Source organism: Xenopus tropicalis, chromosome 4 (genome assembly GCF_000004195.4).
Source record: "Xenopus tropicalis strain Nigerian chromosome 4, UCB_Xtro_10.0, whole genome shotgun sequence".
Classification (NCBI taxonomy): Eukaryota; Metazoa; Chordata; class Amphibia; order Anura; family Pipidae; genus Xenopus; species Xenopus tropicalis.
The window spans coordinates 47,291,271-47,309,340 of record NC_030680.2 but is presented as its reverse complement, the minus strand read 5'-3'; the positions used below and the strand labels follow the sequence as shown (position 1 = coordinate 47,309,340).

The 18,070-nt window shown below is 41.7% G+C and overlaps 1 protein-coding gene across 3 annotated transcripts in view; it reads left to right on the top strand.

Moving 5' to 3' along the window:
* The window catches only part of smpd3 (sphingomyelin phosphodiesterase 3), a 147,627-nt gene extending 129,804 nt beyond the window's left edge, over window positions 1-17,823 (top strand). For all 3 annotated transcript variants that reach the window (XM_002939876.5, XM_004913485.4, XM_004913486.4), the window contains 6 exons: window positions 5,128-5,203; window positions 12,989-13,144; window positions 13,659-13,748; window positions 14,532-14,595; window positions 16,748-16,910; window positions 17,055-17,823. In XM_002939876.5, coding sequence (XP_002939922.1) covers window positions 5,128-5,203; window positions 12,989-13,144; window positions 13,659-13,748; window positions 14,532-14,595; window positions 16,748-16,910; window positions 17,055-17,156 — 651 coding nt within the window. In that variant the 3' untranslated portion in view covers window positions 17,157-17,823. The remainder of the gene's footprint in view (window positions 1-5,127; window positions 5,204-12,988; window positions 13,145-13,658; window positions 13,749-14,531; window positions 14,596-16,747; window positions 16,911-17,054) is intronic.
* Window positions 17,824-18,070: the final 247 nt, after the last annotated feature.

The following is an 18,070-nucleotide window of genomic DNA, read 5'->3' as shown; positions in this document are numbered from 1 at the left end:
TTATATTATTTTATTAAACAGTAATTACTATGCAGCATGCAAATATAAATATATATACAAGTATAAGTATAAAAACAACAAGGTGTCTTTATTTCACATATCACTTGTGTCCAACGTTTTGGTCCACATTAGGACCTTTATCAACATTGAAGTTCATGTGCAATCTAGCTGCCCAGATAGCTAGTTTGTCAAGATGCCCCTGTAAGGATAAAACTCCCTACATAATTTAGGATTATTTGTATTATGTAGTTTTGTGCCATTGGCAAATACCAAATACCTATAATTTATAGATACATTGTCATTTGATTTTAAATACTGGAATACATAAGCTTTTATCCAATCAATTGGTACCATACCAGATTAAAGGGAGTCTTTGAAATTGAGTGGCCTAGCTAAAACTGCACTAAGCATTCCGTTCCTGAATTTCCTTGTAATTAAAATATTTATATATATTTTACAATCAGCATCTTTTTACTACCCATAAACATTAAAAAACATTTTTGGGATTAGTCTTTGCAAGTAAAGTGACCAGGTCCTCACTTTCTGCTTTACAATATCTGTTTGGGTAGTTAAATGATCTAAAATAAGCATCTGTCCCCACAGTTAAAGTTTACTTTTTTCAAATCATTTTTGACCCAGAGAATGTTTGTTTGTTTTTTGTCTCCAGTATTAAAGGAAAAGTAACACTAAACATTTTTAAGTAAAAAATCTATTCTACCCTGCACCAATAATTGCCCTATCCTGCAAACCACTTAGTATTTTGAATGCTTTATTAGAAAATACCTGCTAAAACTGGTCATTTGATATAAAGCGATAGGGAAGGAAGGAGCAGCATCCACTATGTGACGATCGATTGAGCCTAGCCTGACTCCTTCCTATACAGAACGAAGGCTAGGGTCAATCAATCGATCATCGCATAGTGGATGCTGCTCCTTCCTTCACCCTATCACCTTATCACCTTATTTCAAATGACCGGAAGCCAAGTTTTAGCAGGTATTTTCTAATAAAGCATTCAAAATACTAAATGGTTTGCAGGATAGGGCAATTATTGGAGCAGGGTAGAATAGGTTTTTTACTTGAAAAATGTTAGTGTTACTTTTCCTTTAAAAGAGATAATCTTATGGGGACTATTACACAGTTAAACATTCTGGATTGTTAAATCCCCAACAAACTGTGCCATTACATGTCCTGGCACTACCACAGTCAATAAAAGGGCATTTAAAATACTCCACTTGCCTGGTCAAGCATCTTCATTTACATGAGAGGTTCTGTAGCATATTCCTACAATTTACTTACCTGTCAACCCATACAGCTTCAGCTCTGTATGAGCAACCTTTATAATATGTTTTAGATCATGCTTAAAATACAGACAAACCCTTCCTCCTTTAATTTCCCCTGTCCCTCTGAAACAAAGGTGCAGCACATATGTGCCAAGATCCTGTTCTGCTTTACAAACCAACCTCCACACCTCTTTCTATTTGTTCACATTTTCCCACTTGCCCCGAAGTGTTTCTCTATCCTCTGTTTCAGTTCTACTTAAAATTGGTATCCATAAGGGCGAGGGCAGAATATATGCTTCTCTCAGCCCCACAGGGGATCTGCTTCTGTACGCTGCTCTGTGTGTCTGCACTACAAGGTATGGCAACAGCCCAACAGTGTGTGTGCACACAGAGTGGAGTGGATCGGAGGTCAGCCTGGAAAATATTCTCCAGTGGAACATGCTGGGAGCCATGGTTCAGAAACAATTGGAGAAGCAAATATTCTATAGTTCTGCTGTAAATATAAGTGTGGCAGTCAGATTAAAACAGAAAAGAGTAGGGATGCACTGAATCCCAGATTCGGGCCGAATCCAGTCTTTTTCCAAGGTATTCGGTTTCGGCCTAATCCTTGCTCTGAGCTGAACCGAATCCACAACATGGCTGCTGCTTCAGGTGAGCATGTGAGTGGGGGCCAGTGTTAGATCTGCCACTGGGCAGGCAAGCGCCTAAGCCCCCTTACCTTTCACAGTGGAGGAAGGAGTGCGGTCACGGAGCTGTTCCGCCGTGCCACCATGCAGGGCCGCCATCAGGGGGTGGCTGCTCCTCCTTCTTCTTCAATTGCCCTTAGAGACAGTGCCCCCAATAGAAAGTGCCCCCAATTGCCCCCCCAAAAAATATCCCCAATAGACCATGCCCGCCCCCCAAGTCATCGTCGGCAGCTCGTTCTCTCTTATGCAGCGGCGACAGGCCCTTTTATAAGGTTGTGCCCCATGCATATTGACGTCACACATACGGACGAGGCGCAACCTGATAAAAGGGCCTGTTGCCACCGCATAAGAGAGAAGGAGCTGCCGACGGTGACTTGGGGGGGTACTCTTTATGGGGGCAATTGGGGGCACTGTGCAATTGGGCACTGTGTGTGGGGGGACTGTAAAGGGGGGCACTGTGAATGGGGTAATTGGGGGCGCTGTGTGTGGGGAGGACTGTAAAGGGGGGCACTGTGTATGGGGCAATTGGGGGCATTGTCTATGGGGGCAATTGGGGCACTTTCTATTGGGGGCACTTTCTATTGGTGGCACTGTCTTTAAGAACAATTCGGGGCACTGTGTGTGGGGGGACTGTCTATGGGGGCAATTGGGGCACTGTGTATGGGGGCACTTTCTATTGGGGGCACTGTCTCTAAGGGCAATTGGGGGCACTGTGTGTGGGGGGGACTGTCTATGGGGGCACTATCTATGGGGCAATCGGGGCACTGTGTATGGGGCACTTTCTATTGGGGGCACTGTCTCTAAGGGCAATTGGGGGCACTGTGTGTGGGGGTACTGTCTAGGGAGGTACTGTCTATGGGGCAATTGGGGCACTGTGTATGGGGGGTAAGGTCTATGGGGGAACTGTGTATGGGGGCACTGTCTATGGGGACAATTGGGGACACTTTCGATGGGGGGTACTGTCTATCGGGCAATCGGGGGCACTCTGTATGGGGGGCCGTGGCCAGCATAGTGTTAGGGGGGCCTTGCTAGCATAGCATTAGGGAGGCCCTGGCCAGTATAGCATTAGGGAGGCCCTGGCCAGCATAGCAATAGGGGGGCCCTAATACTTTTTATGTCTGTGTGTCCAGTACTGATGGGAGGGGCCCTGGGGGAGGGGGACCCAGAAAATTTTGTTGTGAGGGGCCCCGTCATTTCTGATGGCGCCCCTGCCACCATGGGCAGCCACGGACGCACAGCTAAATCCACTTTTGACAATTATGACATGCGCACCGCTGAACTGAGGCCACACCCTTCTCTGAGCTTTCCTGGCCTGCCCGTAGCAGGCTTTATATCTGCTGGAAAGGTTGGGGAATGCCCTTTCTAGTGATGTTGTAATGGCAAATTCTGTTAATGCCTTTAAAGGAGAATGCAAGTCAAAATTTAAAAAGCATACTGCCCTATAGTCCTCCTATTGTTTAGTAAAAACGCCACACTTTTGGCTCACCTAATCAAATATTTACTCAGTCACACTTACTTCACATTTTCTAGAACAGGCAGCCATCTCTAAAAAGGTATTCTCCCTTCCTTTCCCTCCTTGCTTCATACTGCACATGTGTTTCATTCCCTCCCCTCCCCTCCCCTCTGCCAGATCCGCTTCTGATTGGCTGGTGGGTATGTGTAGCTCAGAACAGGAGACAGGATCAAGTTACACACATGCTCAGAGAATAGGAAGGCTGCCACTGGCAGCCTACAGGAAGAACAGAGAGATTTCAGTGATGTCACTGTAGTCTTCACACTGCTGTAGGCTGCCAGCACCATATCTCAGAGAAGCAAGCAGGGATCTGGGAATTTAGATATGCAGTAAGTACTTAAAAAGAATGCCTTTAGACTTACTTTTAATTTATATTAACCTTTCATTGTCCTTTAAGAGGGGGTTGGATGAGTTCTTGAACAAGCATAGTATCCAAGATACTAATATCTACAGTTAGTAGTGTTTGTATATATGATTTATATATGTGAGTGTATAGGATAGGTCAGTACAATATAGGAAAGTATAATCTCTGCAAGTATACATATGATTTTTTTACTTTCTTTTAACTTAATCAGTGCCTCAAAGGTGTTGCTGAACCTAAACTTTAATGCTTTATGATCTAATTTATATTTATTTATTGGTTGCTGCACACTGGAGAATTGTTAATTGGTATTAGTGATGGTGAACATGATTATTTTTAGGTTTAAGTTTATGATATAGACAACTATATGACTGTGCAAAAGTGACTGCTGTATGTTGTCTGTCTCTTTCTGATGAGTGTCACTAAGTTTAAGTTAGTTATCATTAGTTCAAGTGGCCAACTTTCCACTACCAGGAGGAATTCCACATATTCAAGCTATGCAAAATTGCAATGCAATTAACCCTTTTGACAGTTTTACTGCTTTTAATGTATAAAATGATGATGTTGTTGATATGTTGTTGTGCACATAATGGCAAAGCTTTTCTTGTACTAAGTGACTACTACTAGTATAGTATTATTAGTATTTCATTATGCTTGATGACTTTATTAGAACAGTCTTCAACAGTCTAGTCTTCAACTCAGTATGGCATGTACAGTATGTGTGAATTCTGGACTTTTTCAATTCAATATGTCTTCTAAATCAATCAATAGCAGTAACACATCAAACATCTCTATTTTTTATTTTATTTTTTAAAGTATAGCATAGTAAAAAATTACAATCAATTTCAGTTACAGTTTGGCAACTAAAAAGTGTTTACCATATATTACAATAATTAAACAAGCTGTAGGCAAAGGCTTGCTATCTAATACCCTAGCCTTGCTCTACATATGTTTCCAACATTTTCTGTAGCTTAAGTAAATGTTTTAGTATCTACTCAATAGGATTCGGATTCGGTTCGGGATTCGGCAGAATCCTTCAGGGTGGATTCGGGGTTCGGCAGAATCCAAAAAAGTGGATTAATGTTGTCTAACCCAGCTCAAATGCATGAAAAATAATTTAACATTGTTTATTTTAATGTTCAAATTTTATTATAGTTTGGCTATTAATCCTAGTTACAATGTAGCTCTGCAATAGCACAATATGGTTTCCATCTTCTTCTTAGCACAGGAAAAAGTTAGATTTTAAAGAAATGTAATCCTGCTTACCTTATGATTCTACTTCTTTAGGTGCAAGTTGGAACCACTCCTCAGGACCAAAGAATTGTGGGATACATCTCCTGCACTCACCTGCATGCTTTAGCAGGTAAACACCTTCATTCCATATATTTGTTGCACCAGTAGGTTAAGCTCCTATAATCTGTAAATGCTTTCCAACATATAATTGCTTTGTGTAGGGCAGATGTGTAGGGGCAGTTTACCTTGAAATTACATTTTAATATGATATACACAATGTCATTTTTTTTTTTTAAATCATTGAACTTGTTGCCCAGTGATATATTTATGTAAATGTGTATATTTATTCTTATATACACATGTACATGAATATTCCTGGTTATAAAGGTTCTTTAATAAAAGAGAGAGTTCAATCAAAAATATACATTTATTAACAAAAGCTGTTGACACATATCTACAAAAATAACAAACTTACAAAATACAAAACAACATTAAATCTAAATACTATACATAACTGATATTTAGAAAGATAATTATAAATGTGGATATGTTAAATATAACCCCACTGCCTCCCTTATACTCATCCTTCCATTGAGTCAGGCATCTGTGTCCTCACTCCAGGAACACACTAACTAAAACTTAACCAATGCTATTAACCTAGAGATTGATCACAGTTGATGTGGCAAGGTCTGATTGGTCAAAGACCATTAGGTTAATTTTAGGGAGTTGGCCATGGATTCCTGAGGCAGGTTGGACAATGGAAGTTGGGAAAATGCAGTTGGAGACAAAAGGGATTGAATTCCAACTACCCTTGGTCAAAGGGGATGAGACTTAGGGGTATATTTATCATGCTGTGTAAAAAGTGGAGTAAAACATTACCAGTAATTTTGCTTATAGCAGCCAATCAGATGTTTGCTTTGGTTTTGTAACTGTTGAAATCTAATTGCTGATTGGTTGCCCTGGGCATGTATCACTCCATTTTATTACACAACATAATAAATATACCCCTTAGCAACTGTGTGTTAGATTACCTGGTGTGAAAAAAGCCTACCTGGTTACTGTAAAGAGGACCTTTCACCCTAAGAAACAATTTTTTTTTTTTAATCATGTTAGTTGAGCAATTTTAACTTTATATACACTATATGAATTATTAAAATGTTGTTTCCTTTAGTCTTGGAACTTACAATGACAATGTTTTGTGGACATTGTTATTAAGGCAAGTTTTATATTACTGCATGATTTGTGTATGCAACAGAATGGGGGACAAATGCCCATGCTCATGCACAGGATAAACAATTATAAAGCAGGAAGAGGGAGGGTGAATGTAAGGAATACAGGGACATCTAGGAAGTGCAAAAAGGGAAATCAAAGTAATGAACTGCCCGACACTATGGGGCACATTTACTAACCCACAAACGGGCCGAATGCGTCCGATTGCGTTTTTTTCGTAATGATCGGTATTTTGCGATTTTTTCGGAAAATTGACGCGACTTTTTCGATACTAATACGATTTTTGCGAAAAAACGCGAGTTTTTCGTAGCCATTCCGAAAGTTGCGCAAAATCTTGCGATTTTTTCGTAGCGTTAAAACTTGCACAAAAAGTTGCGATTTTTCGTAGCGTTAAAACTTGCGTAAAACTTACAGCGTCTTAATTTTGGCGATTTTTCGCACGACTCACTATAAGCATACTCGCGCTTTTTTACGCGCGGTATTTCAATGCGATAAATAGCGCGGTATTTTCCGCATGCAGGCTATTTATCGCATGCGCTAATTGTAACAATCTAGCCCTGGGAGAGCACAGAGTGCTAGAGAGGTGCTGTATAAAAGTTTATTTGCAAAAAAACCCCCCCAAAAATTATAAAAATCTAAGTAAGAAAAAAAAAGAAGTGCTAGAGATAATAAAATGGGGGGGGGGGGGGGGCATTTAAGAATATTTAGCCAAATACTTAGGGGTCTGTTTGTTAAAGTGGCTTAAATTAAGTGGGAGATTTTACACACAGAATAAATGGCAAATATGTTATGGGCACTTTATTAAATTGCAATTATTCTGGCAACAAAAAATTGGATTGGCAGTTATCACACTCGCCAGAAAATACGCTACGTACTAATTAGCGCAAGTTTTACTATTCAGCAAAATGGGCTAAAGGCAAAATTGATGCCAGAATATTTGCAAACATTTAACCCATATAGCATATTGATGCTGTTACTGATAAATGTAAGAGTTTAGGGGAAACTACATGAAAGTATAGAATACCATATCAAGGAAGGATAAATAATGACACATTACTCAGTTCAAATGTATAAAACTGAAAACTTTTATTTAAAATAAAAAAAAAGGGGGGGGGGGAAACTTAGGGCTTGCTGCCCTTGAGTTCCCTCATGTCCTGCTGCAGCTCGGCCACCTGGGCCTTCAGAGTTTCCAGGTCCTCCTGCATTGACCGTGTGGGGTCAGTCCTCCCAGGTGTTGTTTGGGTCCCCACATCTTCGGTCTGGCGTGATGGACCCTCATCAGCAGGAGGACCTGGTGCCCAGCGCTTGGCCTGGGGAGAGTGTTGGGCCTGGGGGGAGAACTCAAGGGCCGGGGGGGAAAGTGGGGGAGAAATCAAGTGGGGGAGTGTCTGGGGCCTCGGGGGATCCTGGGGCCTCAGGGGCCTCTTCAGCCTCGGGGGCCATTTGTTGGGCCTCGGGGGCCTCTGCTCGGGCCTCGGGGGCCATTTGTTGGACCTCGGGGGCCATTTGTTGGGCCTCGGGCGCCTCTGCTCGGGCCTCGGGGGCCTCTGATCGGGCCTCGGGGGCCGGAGGTCGGGCCTCGGGGGCCGCAGGTCGGGCCTCGGGGGCCGCAGGTCGGGCCTCGGGGGCCATTGGTCGGGCCTCGGGGGCCGGAGGTCGGGCCTCGGGGGCCATTGGTCGGGCCTCGGGGGCCGGAGGTCGGGCCTCGGGGGCCGCAGGTCGGGCCTCGCGGGCCGGAGGTCGGGCCTCGGGGGCCGCAGGTCGGGCCTCGGGGGCCGCAGGTCGGGCCTCGGGGGCCGGAGGTCGGGCCTCGGGGGCCATTGGTCGGGCCTCGGGGGCCATTGGTCGGGCCTCGGGGGCCGGTAGAGGCTGGAGGGCCTGGGGTTGGGCCTGGGGAGGAGGCGCCAGCTGAAGTTCTGTAAAATAATATTGCAAGATGTTATTTTGTGTAATATATTATATATATATACATTCATACACCATCATAAATAACGGGGCCCCTCACAACAACATTTTTTGGGCCCCCCTCCTCCCACGCCCCCAATGGCCCCTCCCCCTGTGAACCCTCACATCAATACAAAGGACACACAGACATTGTTAGCCAGGGCCCCCTAAAACATTCGTGGCCCTTCCCCAAATGACTCATACTATGGGCCGCTCCCTGCTGCTTCCCCCCTGCTTTAAACTTATTTATGCATATGTATTTGAAAATAGATGTGTGTATATATATATATATATATATATATATACAGTCCAGAGTGGGAAGCACACCATGAAATAAAAATAAACCTAGGTGCCAGAGCTGGAGAATCTTCAGATAAGTAAAGGATGTCGGCACTCTTAGGATTTCCACAAAAAGTCACAAAGATAAAGCTTCTTTTTAAATGCAAGTGGTGAGTTTTATTATTTCCAACGTTTCAGTCCTTTACTAGGACTTTCGTCAGGGACGAAAGGGACGAAAAGACGAAAAGACCCAACTTACTATGTTACTATGTTACTTTCATCATCCCTGACATTTCTTACATTTGTACCTTTAGTTCAAATTACTTGCTAAATCTTTTACTGAACGTATACTGTAAAAGCATAATAAAGTACAATAATTACCTTCCGCAATTTCAGCGACCAGTTCTGGGCTCCTGCGCTTAAGGTCGGACCACAGCCGCCGGAGCTGGTGGGGGCCCACATCAAGGGCAAACCTGGCGAGCAAACCTTGTCTTAGCTCAGCCAGGATTGCCCTCTTCCTCTCGTGGACCCCTAAGTCCCCCGGAGGTGGGTGGTCATATCCTGCACGCAGGAGCACGCTGATAATATAGCGCCTCTCCCCTGGTAGCAAGTCAGAAACCCCAGGCATCTCCTCTCAGTTTGGCTGAATGACACAAAATGGCCCCAAGTCGCACATGTCACGAGATTACAAAATCGCCACAAAATGTCCGCAATTCGCGAGATTACAAAATCGGGAAAAAAAATATCGCCAAAATATACATAGTAATGTATTTTGCGCGAGAAAAATATTCGCCGCTACAGTACAGTATATTTTGGCGACAACATATTCACCGCTATAGTACTGTATATTAGTAGCGAAATTCCATACATGCCAAGACTTTAGTAAAATTGAGTAAAAAGACACATACTTGAATAAATAACATTGTAAGTCCATATTTTATTGCAAAAAAATCATTTACTGTACTTTTGTATAATTTTTCGCCTGCCTGTAGTAGGTGTTAATTTTCGCATAGCCAAATGCGATATTTAGCGCGCAAAAGATATAGTGAATCATGCGATAGTATTCTTTTCAGTGCGGAAATTAACGTATGCGCTAAAACTTGTGCGAGAAATAACCATGCGAAAATGGCGATTTTTCGCACGCGATAATACTATGGTGAATCGCGCGCAAATTATTTTGCGTTTTTTACTAAAGTAAAGAGCGATAATTTTTATCGCACTTTACTTAAGTGAATCAGACCCTTTAAGTTTTAACGCTACAAAAAAGGCGCAACTTTTCGCGCAAGTTTTAACGCTACGAAAAAATCGCCAGATTTTGCGCTACTTTCGGAATGGCTACGAAAAACTCACGTTTTTTCGCGCAAATCGTATTGGTAACGAAAAAGTCGCGACAATTCCGAAAAGTCGTAAAGACTCCGAAAAAATCGCAAAAAGTATGAAAAAGTCGCAAAATGTTCGTTTTCCAATCGGAATTTTTCCAATTCGGATTCGAATTCGTGTCTTAGTAAATCAGCCCCTATGTCTGAGGCACAGAGGAATATTGTCATGGGAAATCATGTTTTTTTTTTTTTTTAAATGCATCAGTTTATTAACTTCTCCAGCTGAATCCTGTATTGAAATCCATTTTTTTTAAAAACACAAAAAAAAATTATATTTAATTTTGAAATTTCACATGGGGATAGCCATGTTCATGTTCATTTCCCAGGGTGCCACAGCTATGTGACTTGTGCTCTGATAAACTTCAGTAACAATTTACTGCTACACTGCAATTTGGCGTGGTCACTCCCTGTTAATTCCCCCCCAGCAGTCAATCAACAGAACAACGGGAAGGTAGAAATATAGCAGCTCCCTGACACCTGCATTGCTAAAAGTGGTAGGTATCAGAATAGCATTCAATAGTAAAACAATCCAAGTCCAGCTCATGACTCCACCAATTACATTGGAGTACGAGAAACAATAGGTTATCTGAAAGCAGTTCTAACCTGTTGTGCTGGCTCCACCTGAAAGCTTAGCATCAGGCACAATGCACTGAGATACCAATATTACAACTAAAATCCATTTGTTGGTTCAAGAATACATGATAATAAAGTGAATTATTTGCTATGTAAACAGTGTAATTTAGAAATAAAAAGTACATTTTAAAAATCATGACAGAATCCCTTTTTTTCACTGTCAGGGAGGTCATGGCAGTGCAGGTTCACGCCATTAGTTTGGAGCCCCATGGCTAGGTATCAGGCAGGTTAGGGGTAGCAGGTTATTAGGAAACAGTAACAGAATCTTAAGCACAGAACTTTACTAAAAATGGCTACACAGAACTCCCACAAATAAATGCACAACTGGCAGAGGTACCTAGACAGCGACTGGACAGGTCAGGCATGGCTCAAATCCCGATAGTTTCTTACATTCTTGTTTATTATACAGCTTTTTATGTGTGGGTGACAGGTCCTCTTTAAAAGAAGAAATATTTTTTTTTATATTTAAAATTGTGCTCTATGCCCTGGGTGCAGCATTAGTCAGACACCTCAGGTGTCAACCAGAAAGCATAAATACTGAAAAAAAATTGCAGTGATTGAAAAACGTACATTCAGGGCCGTTTGTCAGCAGAAGTAACAACACGTGCAGATGTGCTGCCGCCACATGATGTCACTTCCGGTGACCCATTATCCAGAATGCTCGGGACCTGGGGTTTTCTGATTAAGGGGTCTTTCTGTAGTTTGGATCTCCATACCTTAAGTTTACTAAGAAGTCATTTAAAAATTAAATAAACCCAATAGGTGTTCTGCATTTAATAAGGATTAATTGTATCTTAGTTGGTATCAAGTAGAAGGTATTATTTTATTGTTACAGAAAAAAAGGAAATTATTTTTAAAAATCAGAAATATTACTTATAATGTAGTTGTAGGGACCCATAGGGTTAATATGCCCCTATGGCTTTAAACCCTACCATTTCTTTCTTTATCCTGTTACTGGGCAGAGGCCCATGTATCTAGTGTGCCATTAGCATTTGTGCCTTATTGGATTATTATCCAATAAGGCACAGGTCAGTTTCTATCCCCGATCCTATTAGTAGACCTTGGCACTATAATATAGTGCTTAGCCAAGGGGTGGGTCTTTCTCGTTGGCTGCATCTGTTGACCCAGGTGGAAGTTCCACTGAGCCTGGGATCAACAGGGCCCCAGTAAAGCTATCTACCCTAGAGGCTATTTCTAGCTCTAGTGAAGTTGGGGAACAGGGGCCCGTGAATGAGGAGTAGTAAGTATCAGGATAATTTATAAGAGCACTTTCTAGGAAAGTGAGATTAGATAGAAAGAACAGTTTCTGGCTCCAACTAGTAGAGATTAGCTGGAAGTACTCTTCCCTACAGGCATTGTTGCCTTAGAGTAGGGCCATGGTTAAGACACAGGTATCAAGTCAGTTTCTATCCCTGATCCATAGTTAACTGTGAGGGATCGTTTACTGCTAAGGGACACTTTGAAGATACAGATACTTGGCCAGGATACTCTCCGCAGGGAGGCCGTGCTGGTTGGTGGTCTCTACCTTCCCCACCCTTTGCTGAGGTGGGCTAAACCGGTGGACACCATTTTTCTACCGACTGTGCAATTATCTGATATCTCCTTTGTGTGAGTATTGCTATAACCCTGTGGATCATTTGTTTGGGACAATAAACGAGTTAAGTTCTGGTTTACCACAAAGAACCTTCTGGCGCCCATTCTTTCATTTACATTGCAAACAGCCTAAGTGAGTTGTAGTTGCATTACACCCCAAGGATATTTCCACATAGTGAAAGCCCATCTGGTGTGTAGAGTCCTATGTACCCCATGCTCTGAAGCCAATCTAGCCGGCGTTGAGTCTATTGGAGATGGCCCTTAATTCGGAAATCTCTGGACAATAGATTTCCAAATAATGGATCCTATACCTGTACCTTACTGTTTGCTTTTTCTAAGCCCCTTTTGGAATCAACAGTGTGTGAACACTGATGTCACAGAGCACCCATCATTTTTCTTGAGCCAAACACCAAAATCATGTTGGGTATACACTGGCCTGTTCAATAACTGTTGTGAAATTCTGTTTGGATTTTTAGGGGAGAAGACTGACATATATTTACATTCTTTGCAGTTTCCTATAGCTGTGAACTTGATGTGACATATCGACCCCCCAATATTGTGTTCATATAGTATACATACCAGCTCTAATACACTGATCACTTGACCTAAATTGTATGCATTGGCTGGGTGTGTCCTGAGCACTCAAAAATGTAATGGAATGCTATTGCTGGTAGACTGGTAACATTCCTCAGAACAATCACAAGAAAGGCAATAATAGGAAACTGAACAAAATATAAGGATGTTTTGCTGAACTAGAATCAATGTACTTTATGTGCCTGGTCTTGATGAGTGATAGACAAGTCAGGCCAAGCCAGCATTGAAGCAAAAGAAGTTATTTAAGGTATTCTTTCTGGCAGGTGATGCAATGACCCGATGTGAGCAATTAGATATGCTCCAAGAATGGGTGTCTGAATTTCGCAAATCTACCTCCTCCTCCAGTGCTGCAAATCCGGAGGAGCTGGTGGCTTTTGACGTCATCTGTGGGGACCTTAACTTTGACAACTGCTCATCAGGTATTTGGCGGCAGGACAGGTGTGATAGTGGGGTCACCTGGGGATCACACCTGATAAAAAAAATAAAATGGGAAAGTGACCAACAAATAAATAATATGAAGTGGGGGGAACACTTGTAACTCTAGACCAAAATTGATTGTGTGACATTAGTTAGGGGGGCATAGTATAGAAATGTTTTTTAGATGGGGACAGTCGAAACAGTTCTTGGAACATTTAAAAGCCCTAAAAAGCAGAAGGCACACATTGGAGCCTGAATGTCATGCTCCTGGCTAGAATACCGTTTTTAGACCTGAATGTACCAAAACACTTTCATAGTTTTTTAATTTAAACTTTTCAGTATAGTTTGTGACATTCTTCACCCATGGGTGATTGTTGGTAAGGATTAAATCACTATTTAGAATTTAGAGTTTGGAATACCAGACTTGTAGTAAGCAATTAATAAGATTTGCCATGCTTCGTTGATCATAGTGTAAGTTTTTTTTTTGTATTTTTTTTTAAATCTGTGTGCATGCAGAAGACAAACTGGAGCAGCAACACTCTCTGTTTACACATTACAAGGACCCATGCCGGCTGAGCCCTGGGGAAGAAAAGCCCTGGGCAATAGGTAAATAATGTGAAAAAAAATGGTGTATAATTATGTGTAAGAGTGTACAGTATGAAGTGTAGTGTACAGTGTACTTAGTCAGTGACACCTGAAGGCAAAATAAAGAACTACAAGAAAGCAAAGCTGTGAGATGTGGTTAGATATATGACTACGGTCCGCTCTGAGACCGAATGAATAATGGTAATATTCTGTCTACTAAATGAGATTCCATTAATACTGTGCCCGCTGATAGCCAGACTTGAACTGAACGGTTCTTAATATTAAGACTCCCGCGCAGTACACCGATGCTTGCCACTGCTGGCAAATGTTTCACCACAGCATTGGGGTGTTGAGGGTTTTACATCACTTACCTTATAATGGTATGCACGACTTGGCATCATGTCTTTGAGGTTTCCCGCCAAATACTGTATATATTGGGTCACTATTCATTGTTTTTCTATCTTTGAGAAAGGCTGGTGTAACAGCCAAAATGTCAGCTTTTGTAATAGTTATATATATATATATATATAACATTTTTGGAGTGAGAGAGTAATGGTCAGTAGGCCTCTAAATTAATCCATGGAACCTGAAACACTGTGTAGCCAGAACTTGAACTTTGCTAAGTGTCATCTAAGTGTGTGCCTCCACCCTGCCAATAACATTTATAAGAATGTAAAGACACACTGTATAACAAAGGAAAACTGAAATATCTACTGTATCTAGGACATTTATTACAGCAATGCAATCAGCACCAATAGTTTGGGTAACAGTTAACTAAAAGGATTTATATGTCTGTTTCCTTAGGAACACTTTTGGACCCTGAGGGTCTGTATGATGAGGAGGTGTGCACCCCAGATAATCTGCAGAAGTAAGTGATGGAAATACTGTTATATACTGGGTTCCTTTCTTAGGGTAAGGACCCACAAAACAGTACAGTCGCCTGCGATCTCTGCTATCGCAGGCAACTAACTGCTCCAAAATGGCTTTCCAATGGCAACAATAGGAGTCGCCGGGAAAGCCCTTTGCATTGGTTCGGTTTTCTAAAGTCACGCAAAGTTGCTGCAGGAGGAAACTTCCCATGACTTCGGAATACGGAAACGATGTGAAGGGCTTTCCACCAGCGACTCCTATTGTTACCGGTGGAAAGCCATTTCGGGCCATTAGTCACCTGCGATAGCAGAGATCTATCGCAGGCAACCAAACTGCTATGTGAGTCATTACCCTAAACTGTATATCAGGCTATATACAGTGGCTTGCAAAAGTATTCGGCCCCCTTGAACTTTTCCACATTTTGTCACATTACAGCCACAAACATGAATCAATTTTATTGGAATTCCACGTGAAAGACCAATACAAAGTGGTGTACACGTGAGAAGTGGAACGAAAATCATACATGATTCCAAACATTTTTTACAAATAAATAACTGCAAAGTGGGGTGTGCGTAATTATTCAGCCCCCTTTGGTCTGAGTGCAGTCAGTTGCCCATAGACATTGCCTGATGAGTGCTAATGACTAAATAGAGTGTGCCTGTGTGTAATCTAATGTCAGTACAAATACAGCTGCTCTGTGACGGCCTCAGAGGTTGTCTAAGAGAATATTGGGAACACCATGAAGTCCAAAGAACACACCAGACAGGTCAGGGATAAAGTTATTGAGAAATTTAAAGCAGGCTTAGGCTACAAAAAGATTTCCAAAGCCTTGAACATCCCACGGAGCACTGTTCAAGCGATCATTCAGAAATGGAAGGAGTATTGCACAACTGTAAACCTACCAAGACAAGGCCATCCACCTAAACTCACAGGCCAAACAAGGAGAGCGCTGATCAGAAATGCAGCCAAGAGGCCCATGGTGACTCTGGACGAGCTGCAGAGATCTACAGCTCAGGTGGGGGAATCTGTCCATAGGACAACTATTAGTCGTGCACTGCACAAAGTTGGCGTTTATGGAAGAGTGGCAAGAAGAAAGCCATTGTTAACAGAAAACCATAAGAAGTCCCGTTTGCAGTTTGCCACAAGCCATGTGGGGGACACAGCAAACGTGGAAGAAGGTGCTCTGGTCAGATGAGACCAAAATGGAACTTTTTGGCCAAAATGCAAAACGCTATGTGTGGCGGAAAACTAACACTGCACATCACTCTGAACACACCATCCCCACTGTCAAATATGGTGGTGGCAGCATCATGCTCTGGGGGTGCTTCTCTTCAGCAGGGACAGGGAAGCTGGTCAGAGTTGATGGGAAGATGGATGGAGCCAAATACAGGGCATCCTTGGAAGAAAACCTCTTGGAGTCTGCAAAAGACTTGAGACTGGGGCGGAGGTCCACCTTCCAGCAGGACAACGACCCTAAACATAAAGCCAGGGCAACAATGGAATGGTTTAAAACAAAACATATCCATGTGTTAGAATGGCCCAGTCAAAGTCCAGATCTAAATCCAATTGAGAATCTGTGGCAAGATCTGAAAACTGCTGTTCACAAACGCTGTCCATCTAATCTGACTGAGCTGGAGCTGTTTTGCAAAGAAGAATGGGCAAGGATTTCAGTCTGTAGATGTGCAAAGCTGGTAGAGACATACCCTAAAAGACTGGCAGCTGTAATTGCAGCAAAAAGGTGGTTCTACAAAGTATTGACTCGGGGGGCTGAATAATTACGCACACCCCACTTTGCAGTTATTTATTTGTAAAAAATGTTTGGAATCATGTATGATTTTCGTTCCACTTCTCACGTGTACACCACTTTGTATTGGTCTTTCACGTGGAATTCCAATAAAATTGATTCATGTTTGTGGCTGTAATGTGACAAAATGTGGAAAAGTTCAAGGGGGCCAAATACTTTTGCAAGCCACTGTATATCCTTGCAGGATAGTGTTTGTTTGTGATATCTATCAGCTTGTCATGAAACAATGAAATGTCTGTTAGGGAAGGATCCAAAGATAAACTTATTGAGCAAAGTACAAGGGTCATATAAAAATCTCTACCCAGTGATACTGAAGGTAAACACAGTTTACAATGATCTTTTTCAGAGTCCTGGAGAATGAAGAAGGCAGGAAAGAATATTTAGTGTATCCTACCAGCAAGAACCATTGTCCCAACCAGAAGGGAAGAAAGGTTCCATTGAAAGGTGGTGGACGCCGGGTGGATTATTTGTTATATACTGAGGAGGGACTCAACATGGAGTGGAAAGTGGTAAGAGAAACATAAGTACATTTGGGAAAAGTCTTTCATAAAAAATGCCATTTCATAATTCCTCTTTGTGTTTCTGATATGGAATGCTTTTAAACTGAGCCTTGATCTTCTGGTTCCTAAAAACCTATTTCTTTGCCTTTATAGGATGTAGAAGAATACAGTTTTATAACACAGCTAGCTGGACTTACAGATCATGTGCCAGTAGCCATGCGACTGACAGTTTCCACAGGGGATGAAGAATCCTAAACAGTTAACTTAATTACAATTAATGAGACAGCATACATGGCCCATGTTTACTATGAGCTCCAAAGTCTGGAGCGTCTTGAAAGAGCCTCGTATGTCTCTATTATTTTGACAACATGAGGGGGACAGAGAGGAGAATGGGGCTCAGAAGTTTTACCCACTTAAGAAAATGGATACCAGAGTAGCTCCCTCAGCAAGCTGTGACCTCTCCACAATTGACCAGGGGGAGAGAAACACAAACAGAACCAGTGCCATTCTTACCAAGATGTTTTTATACCACTATATAGCACAATTTAGTTTGTAACCGTGAGGTGCCGTTCTGTTTTCTTTTTTCTTTCTTTTTTTTGCATTATTTTGTATATCTTTAAGAAAAACACGAAAAAAAGGACTATCAACTTTTTACTTTTTGGGCTCTTCTTGTAGGTCCGGGTTGCTCCACTAGCATGTGCTATAATTGCATGACACTCATCATAAACAAAAGAATCAAACATTTTAACTACACAAAGATATGCGGGAGGAGAAACATCGAACTAGAAATGTGAGAAAGTAAAATGCAGTTTTATTGATTGGCTAAATCTTTTATAACCGCTTTGCAGAAATTTCTTTAATCTCTTTTAAATTTTTAATGATCATAAAAATTACACAATAAAATATCACCCTGCTTTCATCAGCTTGGAATCTTATTAGTGTTTTGCTACATTAGGTTCTATTTTTCGAGGTATCCAGTAAGTCTTTGCAACAGTAGTATAAATACATCAGTAGCTATGATGATATCCATGTCTTTATGGGTATGTGTTTTGGTGCTTGAAGGGTTTAAAACATGGCTTAGATCAGTTGTACACTTTATAATTTTAGTAATAAATATAATGAGATATGAAGGAAGTAGTAATCAAAGCTATTGACAAATGAAGGCCTTT